The sequence below is a fragment of the Cupressus sempervirens genome, chromosome 1 (genome assembly GCF_028749045.1).
Source record: "Cupressus sempervirens isolate cs-2001-9-10 chromosome 1, ASM2874904v1, whole genome shotgun sequence".
NCBI classification, from domain to species: Eukaryota; Viridiplantae; Streptophyta; class Pinopsida; order Cupressales; family Cupressaceae; genus Cupressus; species Cupressus sempervirens.
This window is the reverse complement of record NC_143118.1, coordinates 83291875-83318234: the sequence shown is the minus strand read 5'-3', so window position 1 is coordinate 83318234 and position 26360 is coordinate 83291875. Positions and strand designations below refer to the sequence as shown.

The window sequence follows — 26360 nt, the reverse complement described above, 5'->3', positions numbered from 1 at the left end:
GTAAGGAATATAATTTTCAGGAATAAGAAGTTTGAGAACATTCAAAATAAGATACCAGAAGATCTATATAATAGGCTTATAAACAGAAAGAAGAGAGTATTGGAAGAGGATATGAATTTGAGGATTACTATGATAAATAAACTTTGTGAAGTTGACTCTGAGGAGGACTAAAATATAATTTTGAAGGGTATTGAGCCCTTGTTGAGGAACAAAAGAAGAGAAATTATTCTGATGGGAGACAATTATGAAGATGTTAGAAAAGAAACAACGGATGCAATTGTAAATTAAATGACCATAGTGCTAGAGGTAAGTGCGTAGTCCAAACCTATGAGTCCAGTTTATGTACAAGCAAGTACATATTCCAGTGAAGAGGAAGAAGTATAGGAGACACAACATGCACTTTCACCACTACACATTGTTATGGGTACTGAATCCATGCAAGTGGGTAGTACGCACATAACTATGGACACAAAAGAAAACTCATTTGCAGCTTATGGCCAAACTATTGTTGGTAATATAACAACTTACTCTAGCTTAGATGATGATGGAGAAGAGGACAAGAAGAAGAAAGAAGAAGAGAAGAAGAAAGAAATTGAAAGGTTATCAAAAGAAAAGAGGAAGGAAGCAAAAAAGAAAAAGAAAGAAGAAGAGGAGAAGAAAAAGGAAGATTCTGAACTTAAGCATAAGTGGAAGATTGCACAATCTAAAACATGTGGAGTCAGAAATTGGGAAGGTAGTGTTCTAGCATGAGGCTGGCATACCTTATATAGCCCCAACAATTATATATGTTCCAGTACCAACAACTAGCCCATCAACAACAATATTAGATGATAAAGATCATAAAGGATTGATGAGCTCACTAAGCAAGTTGTTTGAGAAGAACAAATTGTTAGAGTAAATAATTAATATTTAATTATTTATTCTATTGCTTAAGCTTACTTAGGTCATGCATTTATTTAATATTTCATATTTAATGCATGTAGTGGTTAGTTGTTGACAACACGGGAGTTTGTTCCCTTCTTGTTGTCACACTTATCTTCTACCACCTTCCAGCTTGTTCTACAAGCTTCCATGAGCTCTTTATATTCGGGCTCTCTCTCATTGTATAATAACATATAGAATATAACAACATCATTTCTTATTGTAAACACATTTCTCATTGTGTTTGCATTCATGGTGTCTCTCATGTCCGTTTAGGGTTTTGCCCGTGCTCCATGCTCTTCCCTTCTATGGCTTCTCTTTGACAGGTTTCGCATGCAGGTGATCTTGGCGTCTTCGGAGTTGGCTTTTCTCAACTCCAACATGGTATCAGAGCCTTCCTGCTGCTGCTTCGTTGAAGAAATTTTGAAGCCGTGATTTGAAGTCACAAACCCTAGTTTGTTTGTGCAATTTTTCTTCAAATCAGGGGATCAGCGATTTTTCGGAGCACTTTGGGACCAAACGAACATCACCATTGGATCTGGAAGGCCATTTGCAGTCAGGATTCATATAAAACTTGTCATTTTTGGAGACAGGGCATTTTTGGCGATTTTTTGAGGCCTTCAGGGTCGCTGCCGTACGGATCGTACGGACGCAGAGCGTAATTTTTTTAAAAAAAACAAGGGTTTTCGGCGCGCTCCGTCGGGCGGCCACCCAGCGGCCACCGCCGCACCACCCAGTGGCCGCCGCCGCTGCCACCAGCAGCGCCGCCGCTGAGCCGCTGCGGCTGGGCTCCGCCCGCCGGCCACTCCGGCGCCGCTCTACGGCCACCTCCACCAGCGGCGCAACCTGATTCCGCCGCCCCTGCGGCCACCTCCGCCCGGTCCCGGCCGCCCACTCCGCTCTGCCCACTGTCCGACACGTGGACTGTATTCATCCAATCAGAGCCCAACAGCTCAGCCTGCCAGACAGTTGGCACTACTGCACAGTCAGCGGAAGGTTATCCAATCCGCGCGTGACACGTGGCAAGCGTGCTACGTGGCACATTGCCACGTCATCATCTGTACCTGCCACGTGGCGATGCCACATGGCATTTTTTTTTTGCGGTGACGGCCTCCAAGCCGTCAAATTTAATCGCATGACTTGCTGACGTCAGCGCGATGTCATCAACCTGCCTTGCACCTCTCCTGATTTGGTTTTGGACCTACTTGTGGTTTTTTGGCCATAACTCTTGCATACGGAGGTATTTTTTCGATCCGAAAGAAGCACCGAAAAGCTGGTTCCGAGACGGAGATTTTGGTGCAGGTATTTTTAGGTTTTGATGCTTTTTATTGCCTGTTTTTTTTGTTGAAGTCCGAAGTCCTATTTTTGACTCCGGCATGCATATCTTTTGCGTCCCATGCCTGTTTTTTGAAAACTTTATATTTCTGGAAAGTTGGTTCTATGTACTTTTCAGAAATGTAGTCCTTTTTCTTTTGTTTTTGGCCTCTGCTCTTTCTATCATAGTTTTGGCATTTTTGCTCTATGGTGGATATTTTGAGTGTTTTAGGCCCGAGGATCGTTTTCCTGGCATGGTTTGCTTTCTTTTCGGCTGTACTTTCTTTTGGTTCAGCTCTTTTTCATTTTTGATCATTGTAGCTATCATTTTGAAGCATTTCTTATTTTCGCACTGAGATAAAGTGTCACTTTTGCATTTCGGGAGTCATGAACGTTGTTTTGAGTCAGCTGTGCATGCACTATTTCATAAAGCACCATGGGGGGGATTATTTGTTTGCTGTTTTAGGCATTCTCCCTTTGTCAAGTGAGTGTCCCTTCCACGACATTAGCCCATGCAGAGTCAGTTAGACCGTGTCTTTATCGGTGTTTGTACCTCTTTCCCTCTCTCCTCGTTCTTGGTTCTTTTGCAGAAGATTTTGGCTCACCTTCTCAGTTGCCTGTCATCACACCCCGTCTGCATTAAGGGGGGGTTATGTTGTGTTCTAATGCATCCATGGTTCGATGGTTCGATAGTGTGAACTATGTATTTAGTGGTTGATCCTATATACAAGGCGATTGTAGTGGTTGGCTACCTATGCATTTCGGTGAGATGGATCATCTACCATATAGACATGCTCAGTTCGTGCCTTCTTCTTCCATGGAGGTTTCTTTAGATCAGCAGTTTGGCAGATTTGCGACTTCTTCATGCTTCAGTGATGCTTCTTCTTCATGATCATTCCTTGTTCCTGTTTTAGGGGACAATTTCCCTAGTTGGAGACTTCTTCAGCTCTTCACTGGGTTCTTACCTCTTTTTGGGGGAGGGTTTTTCCCATGTGGTTTTTTCTCTTTCCTCGCTTACAGAGGTTGCATTCTTCTTGCATTGTACATGGGTACCTAACATGGCCTCGTTGCCGGGACCCATTATGCATTTCATCTTTGTTTTGTGAGCTTAAGGCATTTCCCTAAGTTGCACTTAAGGGGGGGTGTTAGAGTAAATAATTAATATTTAATTATTTATTCTATTGCTTAAGCTTACTTAGGTCATGCATTTATTTAATATTTCATATTTAATGCATGTAGTGGTTAGTTGTTGACAACACGGGAGTTTGTTCCCTTCTTGTTGTCACACTTATCTTCTACCACCTTCCAGCTTGTTCTACAAGCTTCCATGAGCTCTTTATATTCGGGCTCTCTCTCATTGTATAATAACATATAGAATATAACAACATCATTTCTTATTGTAAATACATTTCTCATTGTGTTTGCATTCATGGTGTCTCTCATGTCCGTTTAGGGTTTTGCCCATGCTCCATGCTCTTCCCTTCTATGGCTTCTCTTTGACAGGTTTCGCATGCAGGTGATCTTGGCGTCTTCGGAGTTGGCTTTCCTCAACTCCAACACAAATCAGTAAAGTCTTTGAAGAAGACATTAACTGAAGTCTTGGATAGAATGCAAAAGATAGTTACTACAATTGCAACAAATCAAGACTTGTATTCAAAGGCCGAGGACTTGGTGAAAAAAATTTGATGAGGAATTCACAAATCTAGCACATGTAGCTTCAACACAAGCATAAGCTAAACATGATGCAACACTATTTAATACAATATGCACCAATGTGAGGGATGATCTAAAGGCGCTTGATGGAAGCATCAAGGAACTGAGAAAGCACATTGATGAAGGAAAAAGGTTGTATGGATAGTGTGCACTATCATACAAGTACCTAACTAATTTTGAGAGCCAAATAAAGGGTAAGTTGAGTGAACTTGAAACACTTAGTGCTAAGTTAGAACTCCCAGAGACCGGTATTAAGGATTGTGGAGCAGAAGTTGAGAATATACATGATGTGATCAGAGGCTTGGGATCTAATTAGGAGAAGGCAACAAAGAGATTCTCTAGACTTACAGAAATTTTGTCAGTAGAGATCAACATTTTGCAAAGGTAATTGGAGCAATTTCTTGTAGCAAAGACTTCCTATGACAATTTTGCCTATACTGACTTAAGCATAGTTGAAGTTGCATCTTATGCACTATGCACACTAATCAGTATTTCAAATACAGTGAAGAAAAACTAGAAGGAGGAAGTAGAAAGACTGAAACTTGTATATGTAGATTGCTTTTCCAAAATATCAAGTTGATCAGCAATAGGCCACCCACTTTTTGTTGATACAATTTTTGACACCTTTTCCATTGATTTCAAAGGGGGAGTAATATGTAAAGGAAAATTGTATAGTTGTGAGTTGTATATTGTATGTGTAACGAGGAGTACACATATGTATGAGTGTAAAGGAGTGATAAGGAATGTAATGATCCATCAAAACATGAATAAAATTGTTATGTTTTGAAGGCAGTCTTGTGTAGTTACTTTTATTTGTTTTTTACTATGTATGACATCATTTTGGGACTTAGCTAATTTTCCAAAATGTTTCCATCAATGCCAAAGGGAGAGATTGTTGGAAATATGGTCAGCTAGATGTCTTGATTGTTATCATTTATAGCAACATATATTCAACATTTTATTTATGCATTTAGAGATAGAAAATTGTTTAAGTGTTAGACATATTACAACAACATAGAGAACATATGTGATGTGTACAAATGACTCATTGAGAGTTATCTTATGTGTAGTTGAGGAAAGCTCTATGGCAGTGTCATGATGATATATGTTAGTGTGCAGATGTGTACAGACAATACAACACGAGTTATAGTTAAAATAATAGTGCGGGTGTTTTACAGAGCTAAATAGAGCATATTAGAGAATTGGATTGTATGGCTTTAGGAATTATTTTGGTTACAAAATAATTACTAAGTCATGATGATCAGACTATGTGCATATTATTCCATAAGTTATTTCATATTATGCCAAGCATGTGAAGACATGAAGGTCGACTGAGTAGTGAATTATGAATATGAGAGGTATAAGTAAAGGTCTTATCTTGCGAAGATAAGAGTGTGATATGTGATGAACTGTGCGACATATATATGATCTATGCAAGATTTGTGATTGATGATATGCGAACTACATCTAATGTATGATCAGAGCAAGTGCAAAATACAACAGACAAAAAGTATTGTATGTATATCTATTCTTGTGAGGAACTGAATTGTATAATTGCATGTTAGGGCAGTGGGCTATTCTTGCATACATTGTATTTGATCCACCAACTCCTAATAGGGTTGAAGCAACTCCTAATAGGGCTAAGGCTTCTAACAAGGCCTAATCATCTAACAAGGACTTGAGACACTATATGTACTTCATAGACTCCTAACAAGGTCAATATCCTTGACATGATCCTATTGTTTAGTGAATCATCTAGTGGGTATCATCCCCACCAGGGTTTTCCCTTGGCTAGGGTTTCCCTAGTTAACAAATAATGGTGTTATGAGTTCTCTATGTGCATGGTTATATTTACTATTCAACATTGTTGGTTTACTTTCATATGCATGTTATAAAGTAATTAACAATATTCAGTTGTGGGCAAAAGTTTGTAAAATACTAATTCACCCCCACTCTCAGTATTATCTATTTCTAACAATTTTGTACTTGAAAAATCACCTTTAAATTCATCTTTTAAACCAATACAATTCTTTGGTTTTTTTTTAGGCCATTATCACTTATTATCTATTTTTTGTTAGTATGTCTTTTTTTAAACTATCTATATTTTCTTATTTAGCATTATATTCTATATCATCAGAACACCCCATTAATCACTTCAAGATAGTGAAGGATGATTGATTCATTTAGAGTTTAAGTCCTACTCAAGCCAATTAAGGCATCCTACTTCCGGTCACACAATACAATATAGGGGGTCTACCCAAAATATTTTTCTCTCTCCTTATTTTACACCATAATAACATCATCTAGAGTGAAAATGATCTTAAAAGATATCCCACGTGGTCCATAAGAAAGCTTAATTAAAGTGTAATTATTACCCAAGTGATAATTAACCAAGGTAAAATATCTTAATTACACTAACAAAAGGGAGAAAAAGAAGTGAAATCAAGGAGAAAATCATTGAATCTAAGTCTTTCATTTAGAATGACTCCTGAGCTAATATATGGGACTAGTAAAAGCTAATTTAATTTAAACTCATAAGATCGAGCCCTAAATTTAGAGATAGTGAAGATAACAAGCATAAATGAAAATAAAGTAACAATTAATATAATATTTAGAGGACAATAGTATAATTAATTTCAAAATAATTATTCATCTTATTATCTAGATTTAATAAATTATAGTGAAAAAAAACTATAAATATGTGCCATTTATACGTATAATGTAGTAAAAGTTGATGCAAGACTTATGCTACACAATTGTCTTTGAAGTTTGAAACATATTATATTATTTAAGTGTTTATGTGAAGTGAATAATAATTAATGTTAGACTTATGCTACATAAATTGTCATTTGCAGGTTGACATCAATTGATTATGTAATGTTTAATAATGAGCTTATATAAATCTTCTAAGAAACTTGTGTGTAGATCATTCTCCCATTTTTTATTTTGTTGTGTTCATATTCATTGTCACATGCAATCTGGCATACCTAGAGTAATTTTAGAGCTAGATCTAATAGGGTATTTAAATACCTAGATCATGCCTTGATATCTTCTCAATCATTTTTTCTCTCTTTTGAGACAAAAAATATATATTGGTTTTACCTTTTTTCACATGTTACTTTGTCAAACTAGTGCCCCATTAAATTTTCCATTGAATAGAGTGTACAAGTGTCATATTCCTTCTAGTCTACCTTTTAATTTAACACATCATTTTTGAACCATTTGCCTACTTTGGCTGACATAAGGAATGTTTGAAACATGAAATTAAGGTCCACTCCACTAACAAGTTGGATTTTGTGGTGGAATGTTGCCAACACTCACACCATTGAATTTCTCCACTTTTATGGAAAACAGGTGGCTTTTTTCAATCATTATGCTAGAACCACCAAGGATTTTCATGGGACCATTGAGAACTTGGTAACTCATCCTTTTTCAAGTGAATTACAGTTTAAGGCGACACAACTTCATCATGCAAATAAGATAGCTGACACTTATGCTATGAAAGGAGCACAACTTAAGACATGTTTGCATTGGTTGAAGGTGGGAGATTGCACTAGTAAAAAATTATTTACTTATCTATGCCCAAGACATTCCAACTTAGACATAAAAAATATCAAAGAAGGGTATTAAGTTCTAATTGAGCTTCCAAATATTCTGCAAGCTTTTGTTTCTCATTACAAACAAGTTTTTGCTACCCAAGGTCCTACACTAGCCTCTCAAAAATATTTAGGGAATTGTTTGTCATGTGTTCCCAATCATCTCTTTGACTCTCATAAAGCATCTATGAGCAAGCCTTGTCTATACAAGAACTTAGGGAGGCAATTTTCTCAATTACAGATGATAAATCCCCATGTTGTGATGATTTTCCATGTGAATTTTATAAAGCCCTTTGAAGCTCAAACCTTCATAATGTATATTTAGAAGCATTCCATTTGAGATCATTATGTCTGTAAATAAATAAAGGAAATCGAAAAATTCACACCTCAACTTAGCGGTCCTAAGGTTATTTGCAATTTGCACCCCATCACCCTACTCAATGTCTCCTATAAAATAATTATAGAGGATCTTACTTTTAAAAATTACCATTTTCCTCCCCAAATTATCAGTCTAGAATAAACTAGATTATTTAATATAGATTCATACTTCATAGTATAATTATCATTTGGAAAGGCATGGAATGGGATCCTCACTTTGGTTGACCTATTATTTTTCTCAAATGGATTTTGAAAGATCCAATGATTGAATTGAGTGGCCTTTAATTCTTGTTATGTTTTTAGTTGTAGGCTTTGGTCCCTACTTTGTTTCTTCTATTATAATGCTTTTTTTGATTCCAATGCCTACATTACCATTAATGGAAATCAGTCTACCACATTCGGCTTACATAGGTCCATTCACCAAGGTTGTCCTTTGGCCCCAACTTAGTATGTTTTAACCACTAAAGTCTTGAGTTTTTGGCTAGCTCTTATCATTTCAACTAGAAGAGCTCATGTTATTATATTTCCCAGTTCCCCCTCTCAACTTATCAATGGCCACATCACTGATGATTCTCTTTTAACCCTTATAGAGGATGAAGCAAATATAAAACAAGCACTTCATTACCTTGAGACTTTTTTCTTGGCTTTTGGCTCAACCATTTAGTGACATAAGACCCTTTGCTACCACTAGTACTTCCTCCCACCTTCCCTATGGATGTTAAATATGACTGGGAATGGATTTAACATGGACATGCATTTTATTTTTTTGGGAATTCATTTTACCTTTTCATGGATCTTCTACAGAACTCTAAAATATGGTCCTCTCCAATATTGAGGCCAAGTTGATCTATTAGATAACCAAGCCGCTTTCTTTGGCCGAGAAATTTTATGTTTGTTCAAAGATCCTTTCAACCATACATGTATATTATTCATCATGTCAATCTTCTTCTAAAGTAGCCCATGCCAAGTAAGAGCGTCTATTGAGGGATTTCTTATGGACCTCGTTTATTGAAATGTGCTACTTTCACCATGTTTCTTCGGAGTATTGTTGTCCCCCTCACCATTCTGGTGGGATTGGCCTAATTTCTACATACAGGCAAGACCATCTATCTCAAGTGGGTATTTCAAAGTATCGCAAGGGATAAGGCATGGGAATATCTTTTGAGACATTGCATCTCCTCTAGCTACCCTCTGCATAAATGACCTAGAGAAATTCTAGGGGTCTTTTGTCACAAGGAGCATTTGGTGTGCATAGGAGGTTGTCAAGCCTTGGCTAAGGTGACATGATTCTATTTTTTGGGATGGTCTTTCTTTTAATGACATGATTATATTTTTTGAGATGATCTTTCTTTTAATCAACATAATCTCTACTGGACACCCTTAATTTAGATGCAAGGGCTTCTTCTTGCCCAAGTTTCCCAGTTTCCACTCTTTGTGTTTTCATAAGCATGGCCTCTAGACTCCATAAGATATTTTGTATAGATCCACAATGTCTCTTTGCACTTGGGAGGATGCTTGAACCCAATTTAGGCTCAAATGTCAAGATCAAGAGATGTTTGAATTACTTGTTTCTCTTTTTCCTTTAGATCTTTTGCATAAGTTTGGGATAACAAGTCATCCCCCATGGTGGAAGGACTAATTATGGTACCCAAACACAACTTCCAATGTTGTCGACCAATGCGAGGCTATCAATGACTCTCTCACCATTTGTTGATGGTGGAAGTTTTGAATCAACTATGACACTTGCAATCTTCTCATTCTGTATGGAGATTGCATTTCATTATAATCAAGTTTAGTTTACAAAGCCCAAAAATGCACATTCTAGCTAGTGTATTATGTGTCAAGGTTTACCTTTAGGTTCCCATTCCCACCATTTAGGTATTGGAAATGGTGGAGATGAGAATATCAAGGGCCATCCCTTTTTTAATTAACACAAATCTTTCCTTTATCTCTTTCGATTTTGTCAAAGAGCTCACAATTAATGGGTTTGGATTCATGATTTCTTTGCACCTTTTTTGTCTTGCCACATGTTTTCCTAGTAAATGGTCCTCCTCAACAACAATCTTAAATTCCCATTTCCATTACAACAACTTTAGCACACTTGTAGAATGGAGATTTTATTTGTAATTTGGAAAGAAAGAAATATAGTGCTTTTTTCAAATACAATAACTAATATTAATATATCTTTATTTGCTAAAGCCTATATTTGTAATAATGTTATGCTATAGATTTAGGTATAGGTAGATAAAATTGCCTTGCAGGTTTCCCATTTATAGGAGTTCCTTCAACATTGGGGAAATGCTCTACGCATTGTGGCCTGAGTTCCTCAAGACGCCTAAACTTCTAGAGGTTGTTCCACTTATTATGGTTAGCGTTGTGATAGAAGTGACTCCAACAGGTGGGGTGATTCTCATTCTCAACCTCTATGTCGCCAGTCTCCCCCTTGTCGTCATTCACCACAGTTTTTGCTATTCTTACATGCCCATGAGGTTATCTTAGATCAGACAGTGGCAAGTGCACTCAATTAGCTCCCACTTGCAACCTTTGGTTGGTTGGCTGATGACGATGTTTCAAGACAACCCTCCTCTTCCAAAGGTTTCCCTCAACTCACATTGACAATCTATCATTATAGAAAATACAATGAAGCCAAGGATAATGCTATTGGATGAACGCTTCTAGACCCCAAATCAATGTAGGAAACTAGTTGGGGAGAAAAGAATGATGAACCAAACCCTTTGTCTCCTTCTGCCACTATTGTTATGATTCGAAAGTATTCCACTTCTGGGCTTAACCCTTTAAACTATCAAATCATGTTCTTGGTAATTGCCCATATGATTTTATTTTTAGTTGTTCCATGTTTCTAGGTGCTGCCCATATGACTTTGTTTTAGGTTGTTTCAAATTTTTTAGTGCAACCCATATGACTCGGATCTTAGGGCTTGCCCCTCTCTTTTTATTGGGAAGATGATTTTTTTTTTCCCTCCCATATTTTCACATGTAAAAAATGGTACTTCATTAAAAACCTTATGTATGACTAAAATTGTTCATTATTTTATTTTAACTAAAATAAGTTATATAAATTGACCTTTATAATTCAATGCTACCTCCATAACAAAAACTAACAAAATAATATTTCAAATAAAAGTCAAAATTTGACTATTTTTTAATTTAGAGAGCTTCCCTTTTAACTTGAAAATTAGTTTCACAAAAAAAGGAAAAAAGATTTTGTGTTATACAAATAAATAAACTTGAATTAAAAGTCTTTAAGGTCTTCAATGCATCCCTCTTCGAATTTAGGCCTAACCGTGGGAAGTCCCGGCCTATTTTCATTTATTAATACACAGAGTTGATGTATAGCGTATAAAAATAGTGTTATACCTGGTAGGGTTGGTTGCAGGGCTATTCGTAAACACAACGAAAATTCAGTCTGGCTACTGAGAATGTGGTAAAAATGGATAGGTGATAGAGGTGTGCAAATAATGGCGATAAGTGGGGTGTCAAGATTGAGAGGGGGGCTGGGAATCGCAGCATTGTGTTATGTGGGCATAGATTATTTGCGGAGAATATCTCCCTCATGGCATGCTACACTTCAGCCTAAGCTGTGGCTTGTGCTGGCACTGGCTGCTATATGCCGAGCGCCATTCTACACACACTGGTCCACAGAGCTCAGAAGCGTACTGCCTTTCCTCGGATCCTTACTTTTCATGCTCGTAACCTTGGCCCTCGAGGCCACCTCTGTGCACTTCGTTACAGCTTTGCTCGGCCTCGATTGGCACAGGTATTTTCTTTTCTAATTCCATTTCGCAAGATCCTATTGTTGCTTATACGGCCTTATGAATTTAAGCTTGCGATAATGCCTACTGGAAATTGATTTTCCTTATTTGCAAACTTTCTTTGCGGGTTTCCTTTGACTTTGCTGTTACAAAAGAAGTATGCTTTTGGTCAAATTCACTCAGGTCTTTCCCTTGACCTTGGGCATTGTGATATGCAATATGAAATGTGAGTTTATAGATTTGAACACACGCCTCTACTAGAAAGCTCCTATGATCCACCATATAAGCTCATCCCATTTCACACCCTAAACTGTGTTCTGGACAGCAGAAAAAGTGGGAATTGCAGACGTGTTGGGTAGTTGGAGAATAAGAGCTCAATTTATATTTGGATACTTTACTCTATTGCAGTAGCAGCATATCAATGTTTCAACAATTAAAATAATTCCTTTCACGAAGCACGATTGCATAACTGCCATAGTCATACACCATTGTCGTTTAGGATGAGAGGGAGAGTCCCTTTGAATTGCATCTTTCCTTTCCCTTTATATCATTCTCTAGATTTTTTCGTAGCCTCCCGCTGTCTCTCTCTCTCTTTTAATCTTCCTGCAATTTGTAAATCTAACTAGGGAATTGTGAAAATTCAATTCATTATAGCTAAGTTACCAGATTCTCTCCAGCAACCCTTAAAGTCTGGTTCAATTCTGTACAAAGTCTGGTCCTTGACAAATTCTCTTGCAGAGCTACGAATTTGCTGCAAATTCTGTCAGATGAACCCGGGCAGAATTTGCAGTGAATTTTGAAGAATTTGCTGTCTAGACCTGGGCTGAATTTGGTCTCCGAACTTTTTTGTAAGACTTTTTAAAGTGTTTTTTTGACCTCTCAACCCTATTGTAACCACTAAAAAGACCAAAACAGATGTCTATATCTCATTTATGCATTTGTGTATGAAAATGAAAACTTGCCTAGAAAGGAAATCCAAATTGACAATAGGTGACATCTAAATTGATGATTATAGAGGAATGTCTTTAAAAAGATATGATATCTTTAAATCCGGGACTTCAAATTTGTATCTCACCTTTTGATATAGCCTGGTTAGAAATGCTCTAACCAATACGAAATAAAAAATTCAGATAACTGCACTTATCTTTTTGACAATTCCTTTCATTCTCAAACTGTCCCCATGATATGGAAATAGGTTCCATGCATGTGACCAAGCAAGTGTATCAAGCTGTATGTATTGCTAAATAATGCAATTAATATCCTACTGAACTGAAACATAGATTTGGTGATGTATTTTGCTATGTTCCTTTACTATTAGCAGATTCAAGTATGGATTTAATTTTTGTTGCATATATATATACACATATACATATTTTTAAAAAATATATATTTTTTGTACGGATGATCCCAAAATGAATCCAAACCCAAACCCAAATAAATTTAGACGAATTTCGAATTCGAATCTCGAACCCACATCGGTACCAAAATCCAAACCGGCAACTTAGCATTATAGCAGTACAATCTTATCTAAATGCCAAAAGAATGGCTGTTCATGGAAGATATCTCACTTGGTCACCTGGTTAGCTGCTTGGTCTCTTTCAAATACAAAATAACAAAAAGAAGCGATTGACTTTGAATGATTATTCTGATGTCTGGGCCAGAGTCAATTCTTCTGAAAAGCAGTTATGGATACTTGATTTGTCTGATTTTTATTTTTTCATTGGGTCACATTTTGGTTACAGATACAGAACTATTCTTCCACCCATTATCAATCTACAAAAGTTCTAAGACTCCCTTTTGTTTTAAGCATTAAAGCCTTTTTATAACCCCCTTTTTTCCCACGTGGAATGGTAGTGACATCTAAGGTGTTTTGTAAGATTCTCATCAAAGCTAATATATAATTTCATCTTTACTCAGTGTAACTCCTGACTATATTCCTTGAAACTCTTTTTCTATGATCTCTATAATAAGATTATCTTGAACTCCTATTGCGTTCACCTGAATCATATATTTTCTTGTCTTACGTGTCACTTATTTTATAATACACTTTCTACAAGAAGTAAATAATACCTTTACTTTCTCTTCCTTCCCTGTTTGAGTATGAAAAATTGTTGTCATTAAAATAGCTGGTTGAATATCATTGGTTATGTTCAAATCTATTATTCAGTAAAGTTTTTGGAAAGGGACATTACAGTGGTATCCACAATTCCACACAATGTTGTTACGAGTCTAGGTGTGTGTGCTGTTGTAGGTGAATGCAAAGAAATTGTAGGAATATCAGACACCTATGGGGGGAAAAAGGAAAATAGGTAGCTATGTGTGATGAAATGGGCCAAGGAGGAGAAGTTGCAGGGAGCAGAAGCAAAAATAATCATTCTTGGAAGAGTGAGAGCCTCAAAAGGTGGAAATTGAAATGGTGAAGAGTACATTGGAGATAGAATCACAAGAGGAGGTCGAGAAGGAAGTTGTGACAGTAATAGTAGGAAGAAATATCAGTCTCAGAAGATGTCGGAGAGGAAAAGCAAGAGAGCTTTTCAATGATAGAAGGTAGTGAGGTCCAAGATTAGCACAACATCGTCTTTGACAAAAAACAATATTGTGTGTTTAATATGTGTCAATAATCACAATGATGTCCAAGTGACATCAGCTCAATATTTAGTGGAATTGCAAGTTGATCATTAAAACCCTATTGATGTTAGAGAGATGGAGGTTATACCCTATAGCCAAGGAAAGATCCTATTGGAGTGCCCATGATGGAGTTGAAATCTAAGGCAGAGGAGGTAGAAGTTACAAGCATTGGAGGAGGAGATCTTATAGTGGTCATGATGGAAGACCATTGGCTCACCCACATTTTGCCTTCTAAAGGTGAGATACTTGATCCAAATGGTTTCTGATCTAATATGGATGAGTTCAGCTTTACAATCATATCATAGGGTGGCTACCAAATGAAAAAATTGGAAGATCAAACCTTGTTGAGAACCACCCACTTAACATAAGGATGACAAGTTTGGGTTGCAATAGACATGAGCCAAGGGCCAGTTAAGTATGGTTCCAGATGTTAGTCGGACACAATATGTCCAGCATTACACACACTTTCATTTCAGCCAACGAAAAGTTTTCAATTTGTGCGATGGAGTCTACAAGCCCTTAAGATTGTTGAGGAGTTTGTAGTTGGAACAAGGTTGGTTCTGAGCCGTTACGTTTCTGATTTAGAGAAAAGAAATGCAATGTCATAGCCATAATATGATGTATCTACTAGTTATTCCTTCCTTGAGAAGTTATAAGCCTTATAACATCAATTTGGGAGAGTAGAACATCATAGTTGACATACATTGGTCACATTTATGTGAAAAGTATAGTGTAGAGGTAAGGCTTAAAGGAAAGGAGTCCATACGGGTGTGTTCTGTTATAAATAGATAATACTGGAGGGGGGGTGGGCTGAATCAGTATTCTACAAACTTTTGCCCACAATTGTACATTGTTAATTACTTTATAACTCGCATATGAAAGTAAACCAACAATGTTGAACAGTAAATATAACCATGTACGTAGATAACTCATAACACCATTATTTGTTAACTAGGGAAACCCTGGCCAAGGGAAAACCCCAGTAGGGATGATACCCACTAGATGATTCACTAAACAATAGGATCCTAGGAGTCTATGAACTACATATAGTGTCTCGAGTCCCTGTTAGAAGAGTAGGCCTTGTTAGAAGCCTCAACCTTGTTAGGAGTTGGTAGAACAAATACAATGTATGCAAGAAGAGCCCACTGGCCTAAAATGCAATAATACAATTCAGTTATTTACACGATAGGTATACATACAATACTTACTTTATTGCTATAACTTGCACTTGCTCTAATCAAACATCAGAGCTCACATCACATAAGACTTGCATAATAGTTTGTGTCACAATTGCAACATCTCATGACTTGTCACAACTTTGCGCTAACTGTGCAATATAAGATCTTTACTTTTACCTTGCACATTCACAAAACTTTGCTCAGTTAGCCTTCATGTGTTCACACACTTGACATAATATAAAATAACTTATGGATTAATATCCACATAGTCGGCTCATCATAGCTTAGTAATTATTTTGTAACCAAAATAATTTCTGAAGCCGTACAGCTCTATTTACTAATATGCTCTGTTAAATACCTGCACTAGTATTTTAATCATATCTTGCACTGTACTGTTTATACACATTTGTGCACTTCACCACGTCATCATGATAGTGTTATGAAGCTTTTCTTAACTGCGCATAAGCTAACTCTCAACAAGTCACCTGTATCCTTAAGATTTGTTCTCTGTATTGCTGCAAATTGTCTAACACTTAAACAATTTTCTATCTCTAAATGCATAAATGAAATATTGAATACATGTTGCCATAAATGACAACCATCAAGACATCTATCAGACCATATTGCCAACAATCTCCCCCTTTGGCATTGATGACAACAATTGGAAAAATTGGCTAAGTCCCAAAATGATGTCATACATATAAAAAACAAAAATAAAATAACTACGAAAAATACCTTCAAAACATAATAGTTATATTCATTTTTTGATGGATCATACATTCCTTATCACTCCTTTACATTGATACATACATAAGCTCCCCTTACATGTACATTTACATCTGTACAATTTTCTCTACTTAATACTCCCCCTTTGACATCAATGACAAAAGTGTCAAAAACTGTATCATAAAACTTGTTGCCTGCTAATTATCAGCTTGCCATTTTGGATATACAATTTACAAAATCAATCTTCAGTCTGTCTATGTCCTTCTTCTAGTTGCCTTGGACTATATCTGATATACTGATGAGTGTGCAAAGTGCATAAGATGCCACTTCAATTGCGCTAAAGTCAATATAAGCAAATTTGTCATCAGATGTCTTTGCTACAAGACACTCCTCCAACTGCCTCTACAAAATGACAACTTTGGGTGTCAAATATTCTCTGAGAATAGAGAATCTCCTTATTACCTTATCCTTGCTAGACTCAATGTCTTTGACAACATTATGAATCTTCTCAATTTCGGTTTCAGAATCTTCAATTCTGACCTTTGGTTGCTGCAATCTAGTAGTGAGTGACTAAAGCTCACTCATATGGCCTTTGATCTTTGCATCAAAATCTTATAAGTAATTTTAAGACACTGCGCATTGCCCATACAACTTCTTACCATCATCTAAGCTCTTCCTTAGCTCCTTTATACATACATCTAAGGTTTTCATATCATTCCTAACATTTGTGCATATTGTGTCAAATAGTGATGCATCATGCTGTGTCTGCACTTGCATTGCTACTTACTTCAGCTAAAGTTGTGAACTCCTTATCAAAGGTCTTCACCAACTCTTTTGCCTTAACTTGCAAGTCTGGATTTGCTACAGCTGTGGAAACTATCTTCTACATCTGCTCCAAGACTTCAGCAAGAGTCTTCTCCAAAGACTTAACAAATTTGTTTTTCTCAAACAACTTGCTCAAGGTGCCCATTAACTCTTTTTGATCTTCATCATTAGAAGGAATAGGTACTGCTATTGATGTTCCAACTGTTGATACTACTGAAGGTACAATAGCTTTTCTTTCCTCTGCCTTCTTCCTTTACTCAGCCTCTTTCCTTGCATCCTCTTCTTTCGTCCTCTTTTCGTCTCCTTCTTTCTTCTTTTGTTCTTCCTCTTCTTCCTTCTTCTTCTCTTCTGCTTTCTTTTTCTCCTCCTCTTCTTCTTTCCTTTCCTTTTCTTCTTCTACTTTTCTCTTTCTTCTCCTCTTCTTCTTTCTTCTTTTGTTCATTTTCTTTTCTTTTCTTTCTTCTGTTTCTTGTTTCCTCCTTTATTGTTCTTGTTCTTCTTATCTTCTTCCTCATCATTTGAGCTACTGTATATTAAGATAATATCTTATACTTTCTATAATAGTCAACTACTTGTCTGTAGTCCATTTTTCAGTCTAGATAGGAATGTTTCCTATCCTATCTCTTTTTTCTTCAGTCCAGATAGGAATGTTTCCTATCCTGTCTCTAGTTTTGTTTCTAATTCCGTCTTCAGTCTACGTCCTTGTAATTCTTTATAAGGAACACATTTGTTCCTCTGTTAATCAATCAATCATCCGGAAATCCGTTAATCTGCCAACTCTTCTTGAATCTTGTAACATGGTATCAGAGCTTGGTATAAGTATTGAACAAATACTTCAAATTTCTGAGATTTTTTCACATAAACCTAGCTAGGGTTTCAGTTTTGTTGTGAAGACTTTCGTCTGTCCGAATCTTGGGGGTATTCGAATCTTGGAGATCATCACATTTTTTCGACTAAGGTTTTTTTTCAAAATCTGAAAATCCCGAACTGGAAAATTGCACCATTAAAATTGCGATTTACTGGTGTTCTCGCTCTGCTCGCATTCGCGTGTTTTGTCCTCTCTCTGCTCGCGCTCACATTCTGGTTATCTGTTCTCTGCTCCCCTACACGTTCGCATTCGACCAAGCTGCGCTTCTTTTCCACTCGCGACCTGCGTGTTGTGTCTTATTGTTCACACAACCTGTTTAAGGGTTACGTTTGTTTCTTTCTTGCGACCAATTTTTTTATGAGCGCGACCTGTATTCATTGGGCTCTACAAACAACTAGTGTTCGCAGTTAGGCATCCGAGTTCTGTGCCTTACATTCGTGTCTTGGGCATTCACATTGCTGATTGGTGTTTCGCATTTTGTATGAGCTGAGTTGAAGTAAGAATTTATTTTTCTTGAGCTAGCGACTTGGCGCCTTTTTGCTTGAAACCCTAGCTTTTCAAAATCGGATTCCTTTTTAAATAACAGATTCCTTGTGGGTTTTTCGAGACCTCATCTGGGTCTTCGTCAGAATTTTTTGGGTACCTCATTTTTCGTGCCTCGATTTTCGAGCCGACGGATTTACATTGCGACTGCAGATTCCTTCTGGGTTTTCTGTCTACTCTTCTGGGCACTTGTCATTTTTTTTTTCTGGGTCAGCCTCAACATTGCCTCGAACTTCGTGCAAATGGCATCTTTGACTAATCTGATGTTGGAGGGCAGTCTATGATTCAATGGCCACAATTATAATCATTGGAAGCAGCGCATGTTAACCATCTTCGAATATCGTCGTTTGGATGAGCTTGTTCTAGGCACAAAGACTCGTCCGACCTCTGACCAAGCAGAATAGGACAAGTTTGATGATCGCAATCGAGAGGCTGTTATGCTTCTTAAGCTCTCTGTTATCGATGATCAGCTACCACAGATTCCTTCAGGCAAGTTAGCTGCAGAAATCTGGAAATATCTGAAGGAGCTGCATGAAACATCTGACAAAAGTCGAGCATTCTTTCTAAAGAATCAGTTGTTCTCCATTATGATGGATGAACATATGTTCTTACAAGAGCCTCTGACAAAGATTAAGGACATCCGTGATCAGCTCGAAGCTATTGGTCGGAAAATGGAGGAAGAGGATATGGTAGTCATCACTCTGAAAAGTCTACCATCATCCTATGAGCACTTCATAGAAACACTCAACATTACATCAACTAATGTTGATCTGAAGTTTCCAGAATTATGCACCAAACTTCTGCAGCAGGATCGTTGGAAACAACAGTTTGGCAGCAGTGCTTCTACAGCCTCCTCAGAGCAGGCATTTGCTGCAAAATCCTTTCAACAGAACATCGGCAACCATCAGTCTTCTCAGCCTTTCCAGCATCAACCTTCTGCTCAATCCCTGGATGGCTCTACGAAGCAAAATGTGCAGTGTAATTACTGTCACAAGTTCGGCCATATGAAGTTCGAGTGCCGGAAACGTTTGGCTGCCCAAGCAAGGCAAAATGCTTCCCAGCCAACAGCACAAGTTGTCGAGCTTCCTGATCAAGGCGAAGCTGCATTTTTCGCCTTCTGAATCTGTTTCTGTTTTTCTGGGTTTGTTGATTTTCTCCTCAAAAATCATTTGAAGTTGTCTGTAATACGCAAGGTTGTGTGAGATTCTGGGTTTGTTGATTTTCTCCTCAAAAATCATTTCAAGTTGTTTGTAACACGCAAGGTTGTGTGAGATTCTGGGTTTTACCGTTTTTTCCACAAAAACGAAGTTTTGTAAATGCAACTTATTTGAGTCATAGCACTCTTCTGGCAAAGCTTCTTGGTTTCAGCATTCTGTAGATCCAGGGAGGGTCTCAATTATCACAGAATGTTCCGACATCCGTACGTTGACCATTAAGGGAGGGTATTAAGATAATATCTTATACTTTCTATAATAGTCAACTACTTGTCTGTAGTCCGTCTTTCAGTCTAGATAGGAATGTTTCCTATCTTGTCTCTTTTTTCTTTAGTCCAAATAGGAATGTTTCCTATCCTGTCTCTAGTTTTGTTTCTAATTCCGTCTTCAGTCTACGTTGTTTCTAAAAAGAAACAACGTCCTTGTAATTCTTTATAAGGAACACATTTGTTCCTCTGTTAATCAATCAATCATTCGTAAATCCGTTAATCTGCCAACTCTTCTTGAATCTTGTAACACTGTATGCAGTGATATTGCCAACAATAGATTGGCCAAATGCCGCAAAGGGATTTTTTTTGACATCTATTGTTATGTGCATACTATCCACTTGCATGGATTCAGTGCCCATAACAATGTGAGGCGCTGAAAGTGCCTTCCATGTCTCCTCTACATCTTCTATTTGTACATATACTGGACTATCAGCTTTGGGTTGCGCACTCACCTTAGGTACTGAGGACATATATTTTACTATAGCTTCCTCTGTCTCTTGCCTAACTTTCTCATAATTGCCTCCCATCAGAAGAATTGCTCTTCTTTTGTTCTTTAGCAAGGGCTTAATACCCTTCAAAACTCTGCCTGATTCTTCTTTTGATCCAACATCACATAGCTTAACTATTGATGTGATCCTCATATTCAGATCTTCTTCTAATACCCTTTTCTTCCCATTTACCAACCTATTGTATAGGTCTTCAGGAATCTTATTTTGTATACTCTCAAACCTTTTATTCTTCAAAATCATATTTCTTATAACATCATTCTCTAACTGTCTTCTATCCATATTATTGTACATACTATAAAATTTATTTAACTGAGCAAAATTATCATCATTAATAATTTGCATATTCAGATTTTCTATCTTAGGTTTCCATGCTTTCTTGCTTGCTACTGTCCTTGCTTCCTGCGCATCTTGTTCAACAGGTTTATCTTCAGCATCATCTTCTGAACTCTCAGAACTGCTCATCTGCATGGTCTTTCTCCTCTTTCCTGCTTCGCTAGCACTTTGCTTGACCCTTTTCTTTGCTTGCAATGTAGGTTCTTGCTTAACCTTCACGAATCTACCAGATTTCCTCTACGAAAAAGGTGCTTCCACCTTTGGTTGTCTCCTTGTCTGTTCATGTCTAGCTCTTATTGGTTGCACTTGCGCAACAGTTGCATAAGGTGCAATAGGAGCTTGCGCACAAGGTTGTGCCACAATTACTTCTTCTGATGGTCCTGCCACAACAATGGGAGTTGCTGCCAACACTTCAGTTTGACTTCTAGCCTTCATCTCCAACGCAATTCTTTTAATCTTGTTAAACTCTTCCCTTGTCATGCCAAATCCCTTGAGAATGGAATCTATCTCCTTTTCAACCTTTTTCTTGCTCTCTTTGCTATGAAGTTCAATTTGAACTATTCTTGATCTCTCATCATAGGTTCCCCTTTTGGGACATTCTACATCCAATTCAGATTTGAGTATGATCTGCACATACCCTTCTATTAGTTCTACGCTCATCTCATAGCCCATAGGCTCAATGAATTTCACTTAGGGAATGATTGCTTCCATGCAGGTGTTGTCAATCTCCACCATGAACCATAAATCAACCTTATATTTCTCTACCATAGAAGGAGGTATCCTATACCTCAGTTTAATCTCATATTGGAAACTCCTCATCATTCTGTCTATGTCATTATCTCTGACATTTTTAGGCTTTGATCTGTAGCATTGAGTCACTAACTTCATTGCACACTCACTGCTATCCCAATTAATTAATCTAGGAAACTTCTTTGTAATAGAAAAATAAGTTAGTCAATAGGGACTCAAATCTAAACATTTTGCTCTTCGTTCTCTTGATCTTTGCAATGTTGTCCAACAATTGCAATCTGATAATGTCACACAATTTCACTTTCCTTCCTTCAACAACCATTAGATATGCGGCATGAAGAAATTCAGCTAGTACAGAGTTAACTCTTGATCCATGGTTCAACTTGTACCCTAATATCTTAGTTAACAACTTAACTCCTTTGTTTTGAATAGGTTCAACCTTAATATTCCTTTCGTCGAACTTCGTTTTTAGGTTCGTCTCAACCATTTTTTTGACATTCTTCTCATTGACAGGATTACAACCTTCATTGCTTAATATTGTGACCTTGTGAATCAGGTCATTGTCAATGACAATCAATGTAGTGCCTGCCCCTAGGTCGCATTTTTGTTATCATTGTCAAACTCTTTTAGGACTAGTTTTATGTTGATGGTTAGCAGCATTGTTTTGAGACTATCAGATATTGTGCTATGGATTCAGTTGATATGTGATGAGATTACTTAGACTCTACGTTTCATGTATGCATGATGATTATTACATTATTTTTAGTTATTGATTAGTTAGATGGTTTATTATCACATGTGTTTTCTTATGGATACTTACCCCATACTTGCATGTGTATGGTGTGTGTGTTTGTTCTTGGATGGCGTTTCTAATGTGGTTAAAGAAGGGAGTCGTAGTCACCTGCTAGTCGGGATCTACACGATGCACCACTTCCTGCCATTGCCTATTTAGTTTAGCATATATATATATATATTGTATGTACATGCATGGTTTTTATGCAGGTTGCAGGTACCGGGTATCGACTTCCCTGAATTGCCAGGATTAGCGTACCCTATCGCATTATCTCAATGGTAAGAGAGGGGAGATAAATTCTCAAGTCCAAATCCCAACCCTTTAAGCCATTTGTCCTAATTGGAAATTAGGACAAATATCTGAGTTGAGTACCCTCTGAATGCGTCAGATGACGTAATTCGTGATATTAACTCTTTTGGTTTGATTTTGTATGTGTTTTGCTATAATGGATTTTTCGTATTTTATTTTATGAGTCTTTGGTGTATTTTCTATTAATTAAGCCTAATTAAAAGATTTAATTTAATGGAAAATTAATATGTTATTTTAATATTTATTTTATTTAATTAATTGGGAAATTAATTAAATAAAATAATTAAATTTGAAGATAAAAGTTATAATTTTAAAGTTGGAATGTGATAATATTTATTTAAATTAATAAATATTTTAGCAATTAAGTTTCGAAAAATGAATGTAAAAGTGGAAAAGGTATTAAAATTATTAAAAGATTATAGGTTGCATGATGTGTGCATGTGATTAAAATATAAATATATTAAGATAAAACAAGTGGAGTTATTAAAGTGAGTGCATAAGATTTAAAAATTAATAAATTAAATTGAAAAGAGTAAAGTGAATATTAAATTAATTAATGTGCATTATTTTAATATTTAGGAGTTTGCGAATTTTCGGGAGTTGTTATGTAGACAACACAGGAGTTTGCACTCTATTTGTGTTCATGTTGTCAACAACACAGGGGTTAGCACACAAATTAAGCACATGGTGTCTACAACCTTATGACTCATCTAGAAGGTTGGAAAAGATCCATGCTTAGTTTTCAACACCTTCTGGTTGTTTCTAGAGACATTCTAGGTGCTTCCTGAGAGTTTTTTATAAGGAGGCACTCTTAGAAGCTTAGGGGGAAGCGTTTGGAGCATGGTTGGAGGATCGGGAACGTGGGAGAAGGAAGGAACTTGCTCTGCGGATTCTGAGGAGAAGGGATTTAGCATCAATATCTAGGTGCACTCGTGATTTTCGCATAGTCCTTTTTTGCACGCTTTCTCTTCCTGTCTTCATCATGTTTGCTAGATGATTGCTTGGATAATTCTTGTGATGAATGTTTAATTCAGATTTGCATGTTGATTCTCTCTTTGTGCGAAGAAATCAATAGAGTGCCCAAGTAGGATAAACCCTAGTTCCAATTGGGAAAGAAATTAGTTTTAAATCGGGTTTGGGTTCGAATTGTATTAGAATCGAGGATTTTATGTGTAAATATTCCAATTGTTTTAATCTTGTCATGGATATTTAAATTCTTTATGTGAGAAAACCCCACAAGCGTAGATCTGAGAATTCTATGAACTAGGATTAAAAATTTATAATCAAACCTATTAGAAGAATTATTGAGTAAATATTTATCCTTCAGTTATTGTTAGAATGTAATTTTGAATAATGGAAGGATAATGTTATCGAGGGAACAAACGGGTTGACTTGTAGGTCAAATGATTAATCTTATATATTTGAAGTATACTTGCAAACAGAAACTGAAACCTCCATACTCAATTCAACTATGTAATTTTAGCAAACCAAAACATATGTCTGCATTGTGTTTTCTCTATGCTTCTTGTTTTGGGTTTTTGGGTTGACTAGTGTTGACCAGTTATAGGATGTCTACCAGAGGCTCGAGGGTTATGATTGTGATGTCATGATGATGTCTTGAATTCGATTTTTATAAACCCAACCATGGTAATGTGATGGTATGCTCTATGAGATGTTGTATTTACTGATTGTTATTGCTTTTCAGTCTTCATGTGTGAAGCTGAGATGTATGTGTATGAGACACTTGACTTAACCATTTTTGAGTCATCGATCAGTTATCTTTGGATTACTTTCTAGTCGCCATGATGGGACTGAAATGTTGATTTATTTCTTGATGATGTCATGTTGTGACATGTTTTGACTCAACCATTTTGGAGTCTTCGATCAGTATGATTTTGAGATATATTTTGGTTATTGAGAACCAATGATTATTTTGATTATCAGTGATACCTTCAGTTGCCAATAGAGAACTGTTGTGGTCATGATTATCTATGGATGCTTTTCATTTGCTCATGGAGATTTAATGCTCTTTTTTATGGATTATTCTTTTGGTATTTTTCCAGTCGCTTGTACAGGACTATGGTGATTTTGTGATTTATGATTCCATGAGCTTAGGGTAGGTTATCTACTTGTAGTGTCAGGAAGTGGCTTGCAATGGAGGCCGGGGCCCTAAGTGGCTGCCAGGGTAACTCATTGTAAGTTGTTTTAATAAGTGAAAACATTTACACTAAATGGGGATTAAATAAACCTAATAAGATAATTGTTTTGTTTTCGCCCATGCCTCGAGTGCTAGTACAGACTAGGATGGGAGTAGAGAGAATGCTTGGTTGGGACCTTGCATTCCATAGTATGCCTTGTCAGTATGAGAGGATACTAGTGGCCGCATAAGAATCAGTAGGGACCTTGGAGTCCTAAGCTAACTGCCAAGGTAACTTCTACATGATTTATGCGATGACACTTGCCTGCTTACAGAGTAGGTTTCCTACATGTCATTGTGTGCCTGTGGGATTAGATGTCGATTTGTGGTTGGAACTTTTGAGTTAGTATACTTTTAGGATTCTTGGACTTAGAGAGTATTTGTTCCATGTGATTTGATAACCTGTTTGGGACTTGAGATTATCTTCTCAGCGCGGTGGGAGTGGACCATTTAGGTTCCACGCGGTTGGGTGGTAGTGCTTATCACTCTTATCATTTGAGATCCGTCTAAGACATCGTGGCTGATGCATTCTTTGTTGGCATCTATTTTCATGGATTATGATGGTGGACATGTATCCTCACATTGATGATTTGCATATGTTAGATGATGTTATCTTATGCTTTACTTTGCATGTTAGATTAATTTCTGCATATGATGTAGTATGATTTAGGAGTGACATTCCTACTATGTTAATACTGATGATCTCTTCGGTGACTTGGGATGTTACGCACAGAGGGATGGCTAGGATCCATGATGGTCTAATGATGCTATTTACGGTTGGGAGGAACCGTGCACTTAGTTAATTATGTTTGTGAAAAATGGTTATCTATTATGATGTTTATATCTCCTATGATGATGTATCATGTATGGTTTGTGGTTTCTTTTAGGCCCCGTTTGGTTGCGGGAATATGAGTGGAATAGGAAAACGAAATTAGAATATGTTTTATATTCGCTGTTTGGTAAGCTCAATCGAAATTGGGAATAGGAAGACATATTTCAATTTTGCCCCTAAAATGAGCATATGTCTATTCCAAAAAATATCTGTTATTGGAATAGGCCATTTCCATTCCCATTCCGATTTTCCATTAAAAAATATTTTTTTTTAAAATTTTTTTTTTTCGATTTTTTTTTTTTTTGAATTTTTCTTTTTTACTATTACTTTTTGAATTTTTTTTGTTAAATTTTTTTAAATTTTTTTTTTAATAACATTTTTTAAAATTATATCTATTTGTTTAAAAAAATGAAAATGAAAATGAATTAACTAAAAAAATAATAAATTAAATTTTTTTTTAGAAAAAATGTTTTTAAAAATACAAAACTTAACCTTATTCCTATTCTATTTTTGTACAACCAAACAATAGATTAACATATTCCCAGTGAAATTCCAAGTGCACCAAACATGATTGGAATTGCCTATTTCTATTCCCATTCCTCATCTCCATTCCCATTCCATTTTTCTATTCTAATTTTCTATTCCTATGCCAACAACCAAACGGGGCCTTATGTTATTGCATTATGGATTAG

At 36.7% G+C, this 26360-nt stretch overlaps 1 protein-coding gene across 1 annotated transcript in view; it reads left to right on the top strand.

Moving 5' to 3' along the window:
- Window positions 1-11186: 11186 nt before the first annotated feature.
- Window positions 11187-26360, top strand: part of LOC149576340 (Sphingomyelin synthetase family protein) — a 34592-nt gene continuing 19418 nt past the window's right edge. Inside the window, exon 1 of the mRNA XM_089816907.1 lies at window positions 11187-11699. Coding sequence (XP_089673033.1) covers window positions 11401-11699 — 299 coding nt within the window. The 5' untranslated portion in view covers window positions 11187-11400. The remainder of the gene's footprint in view (window positions 11700-26360) is intronic.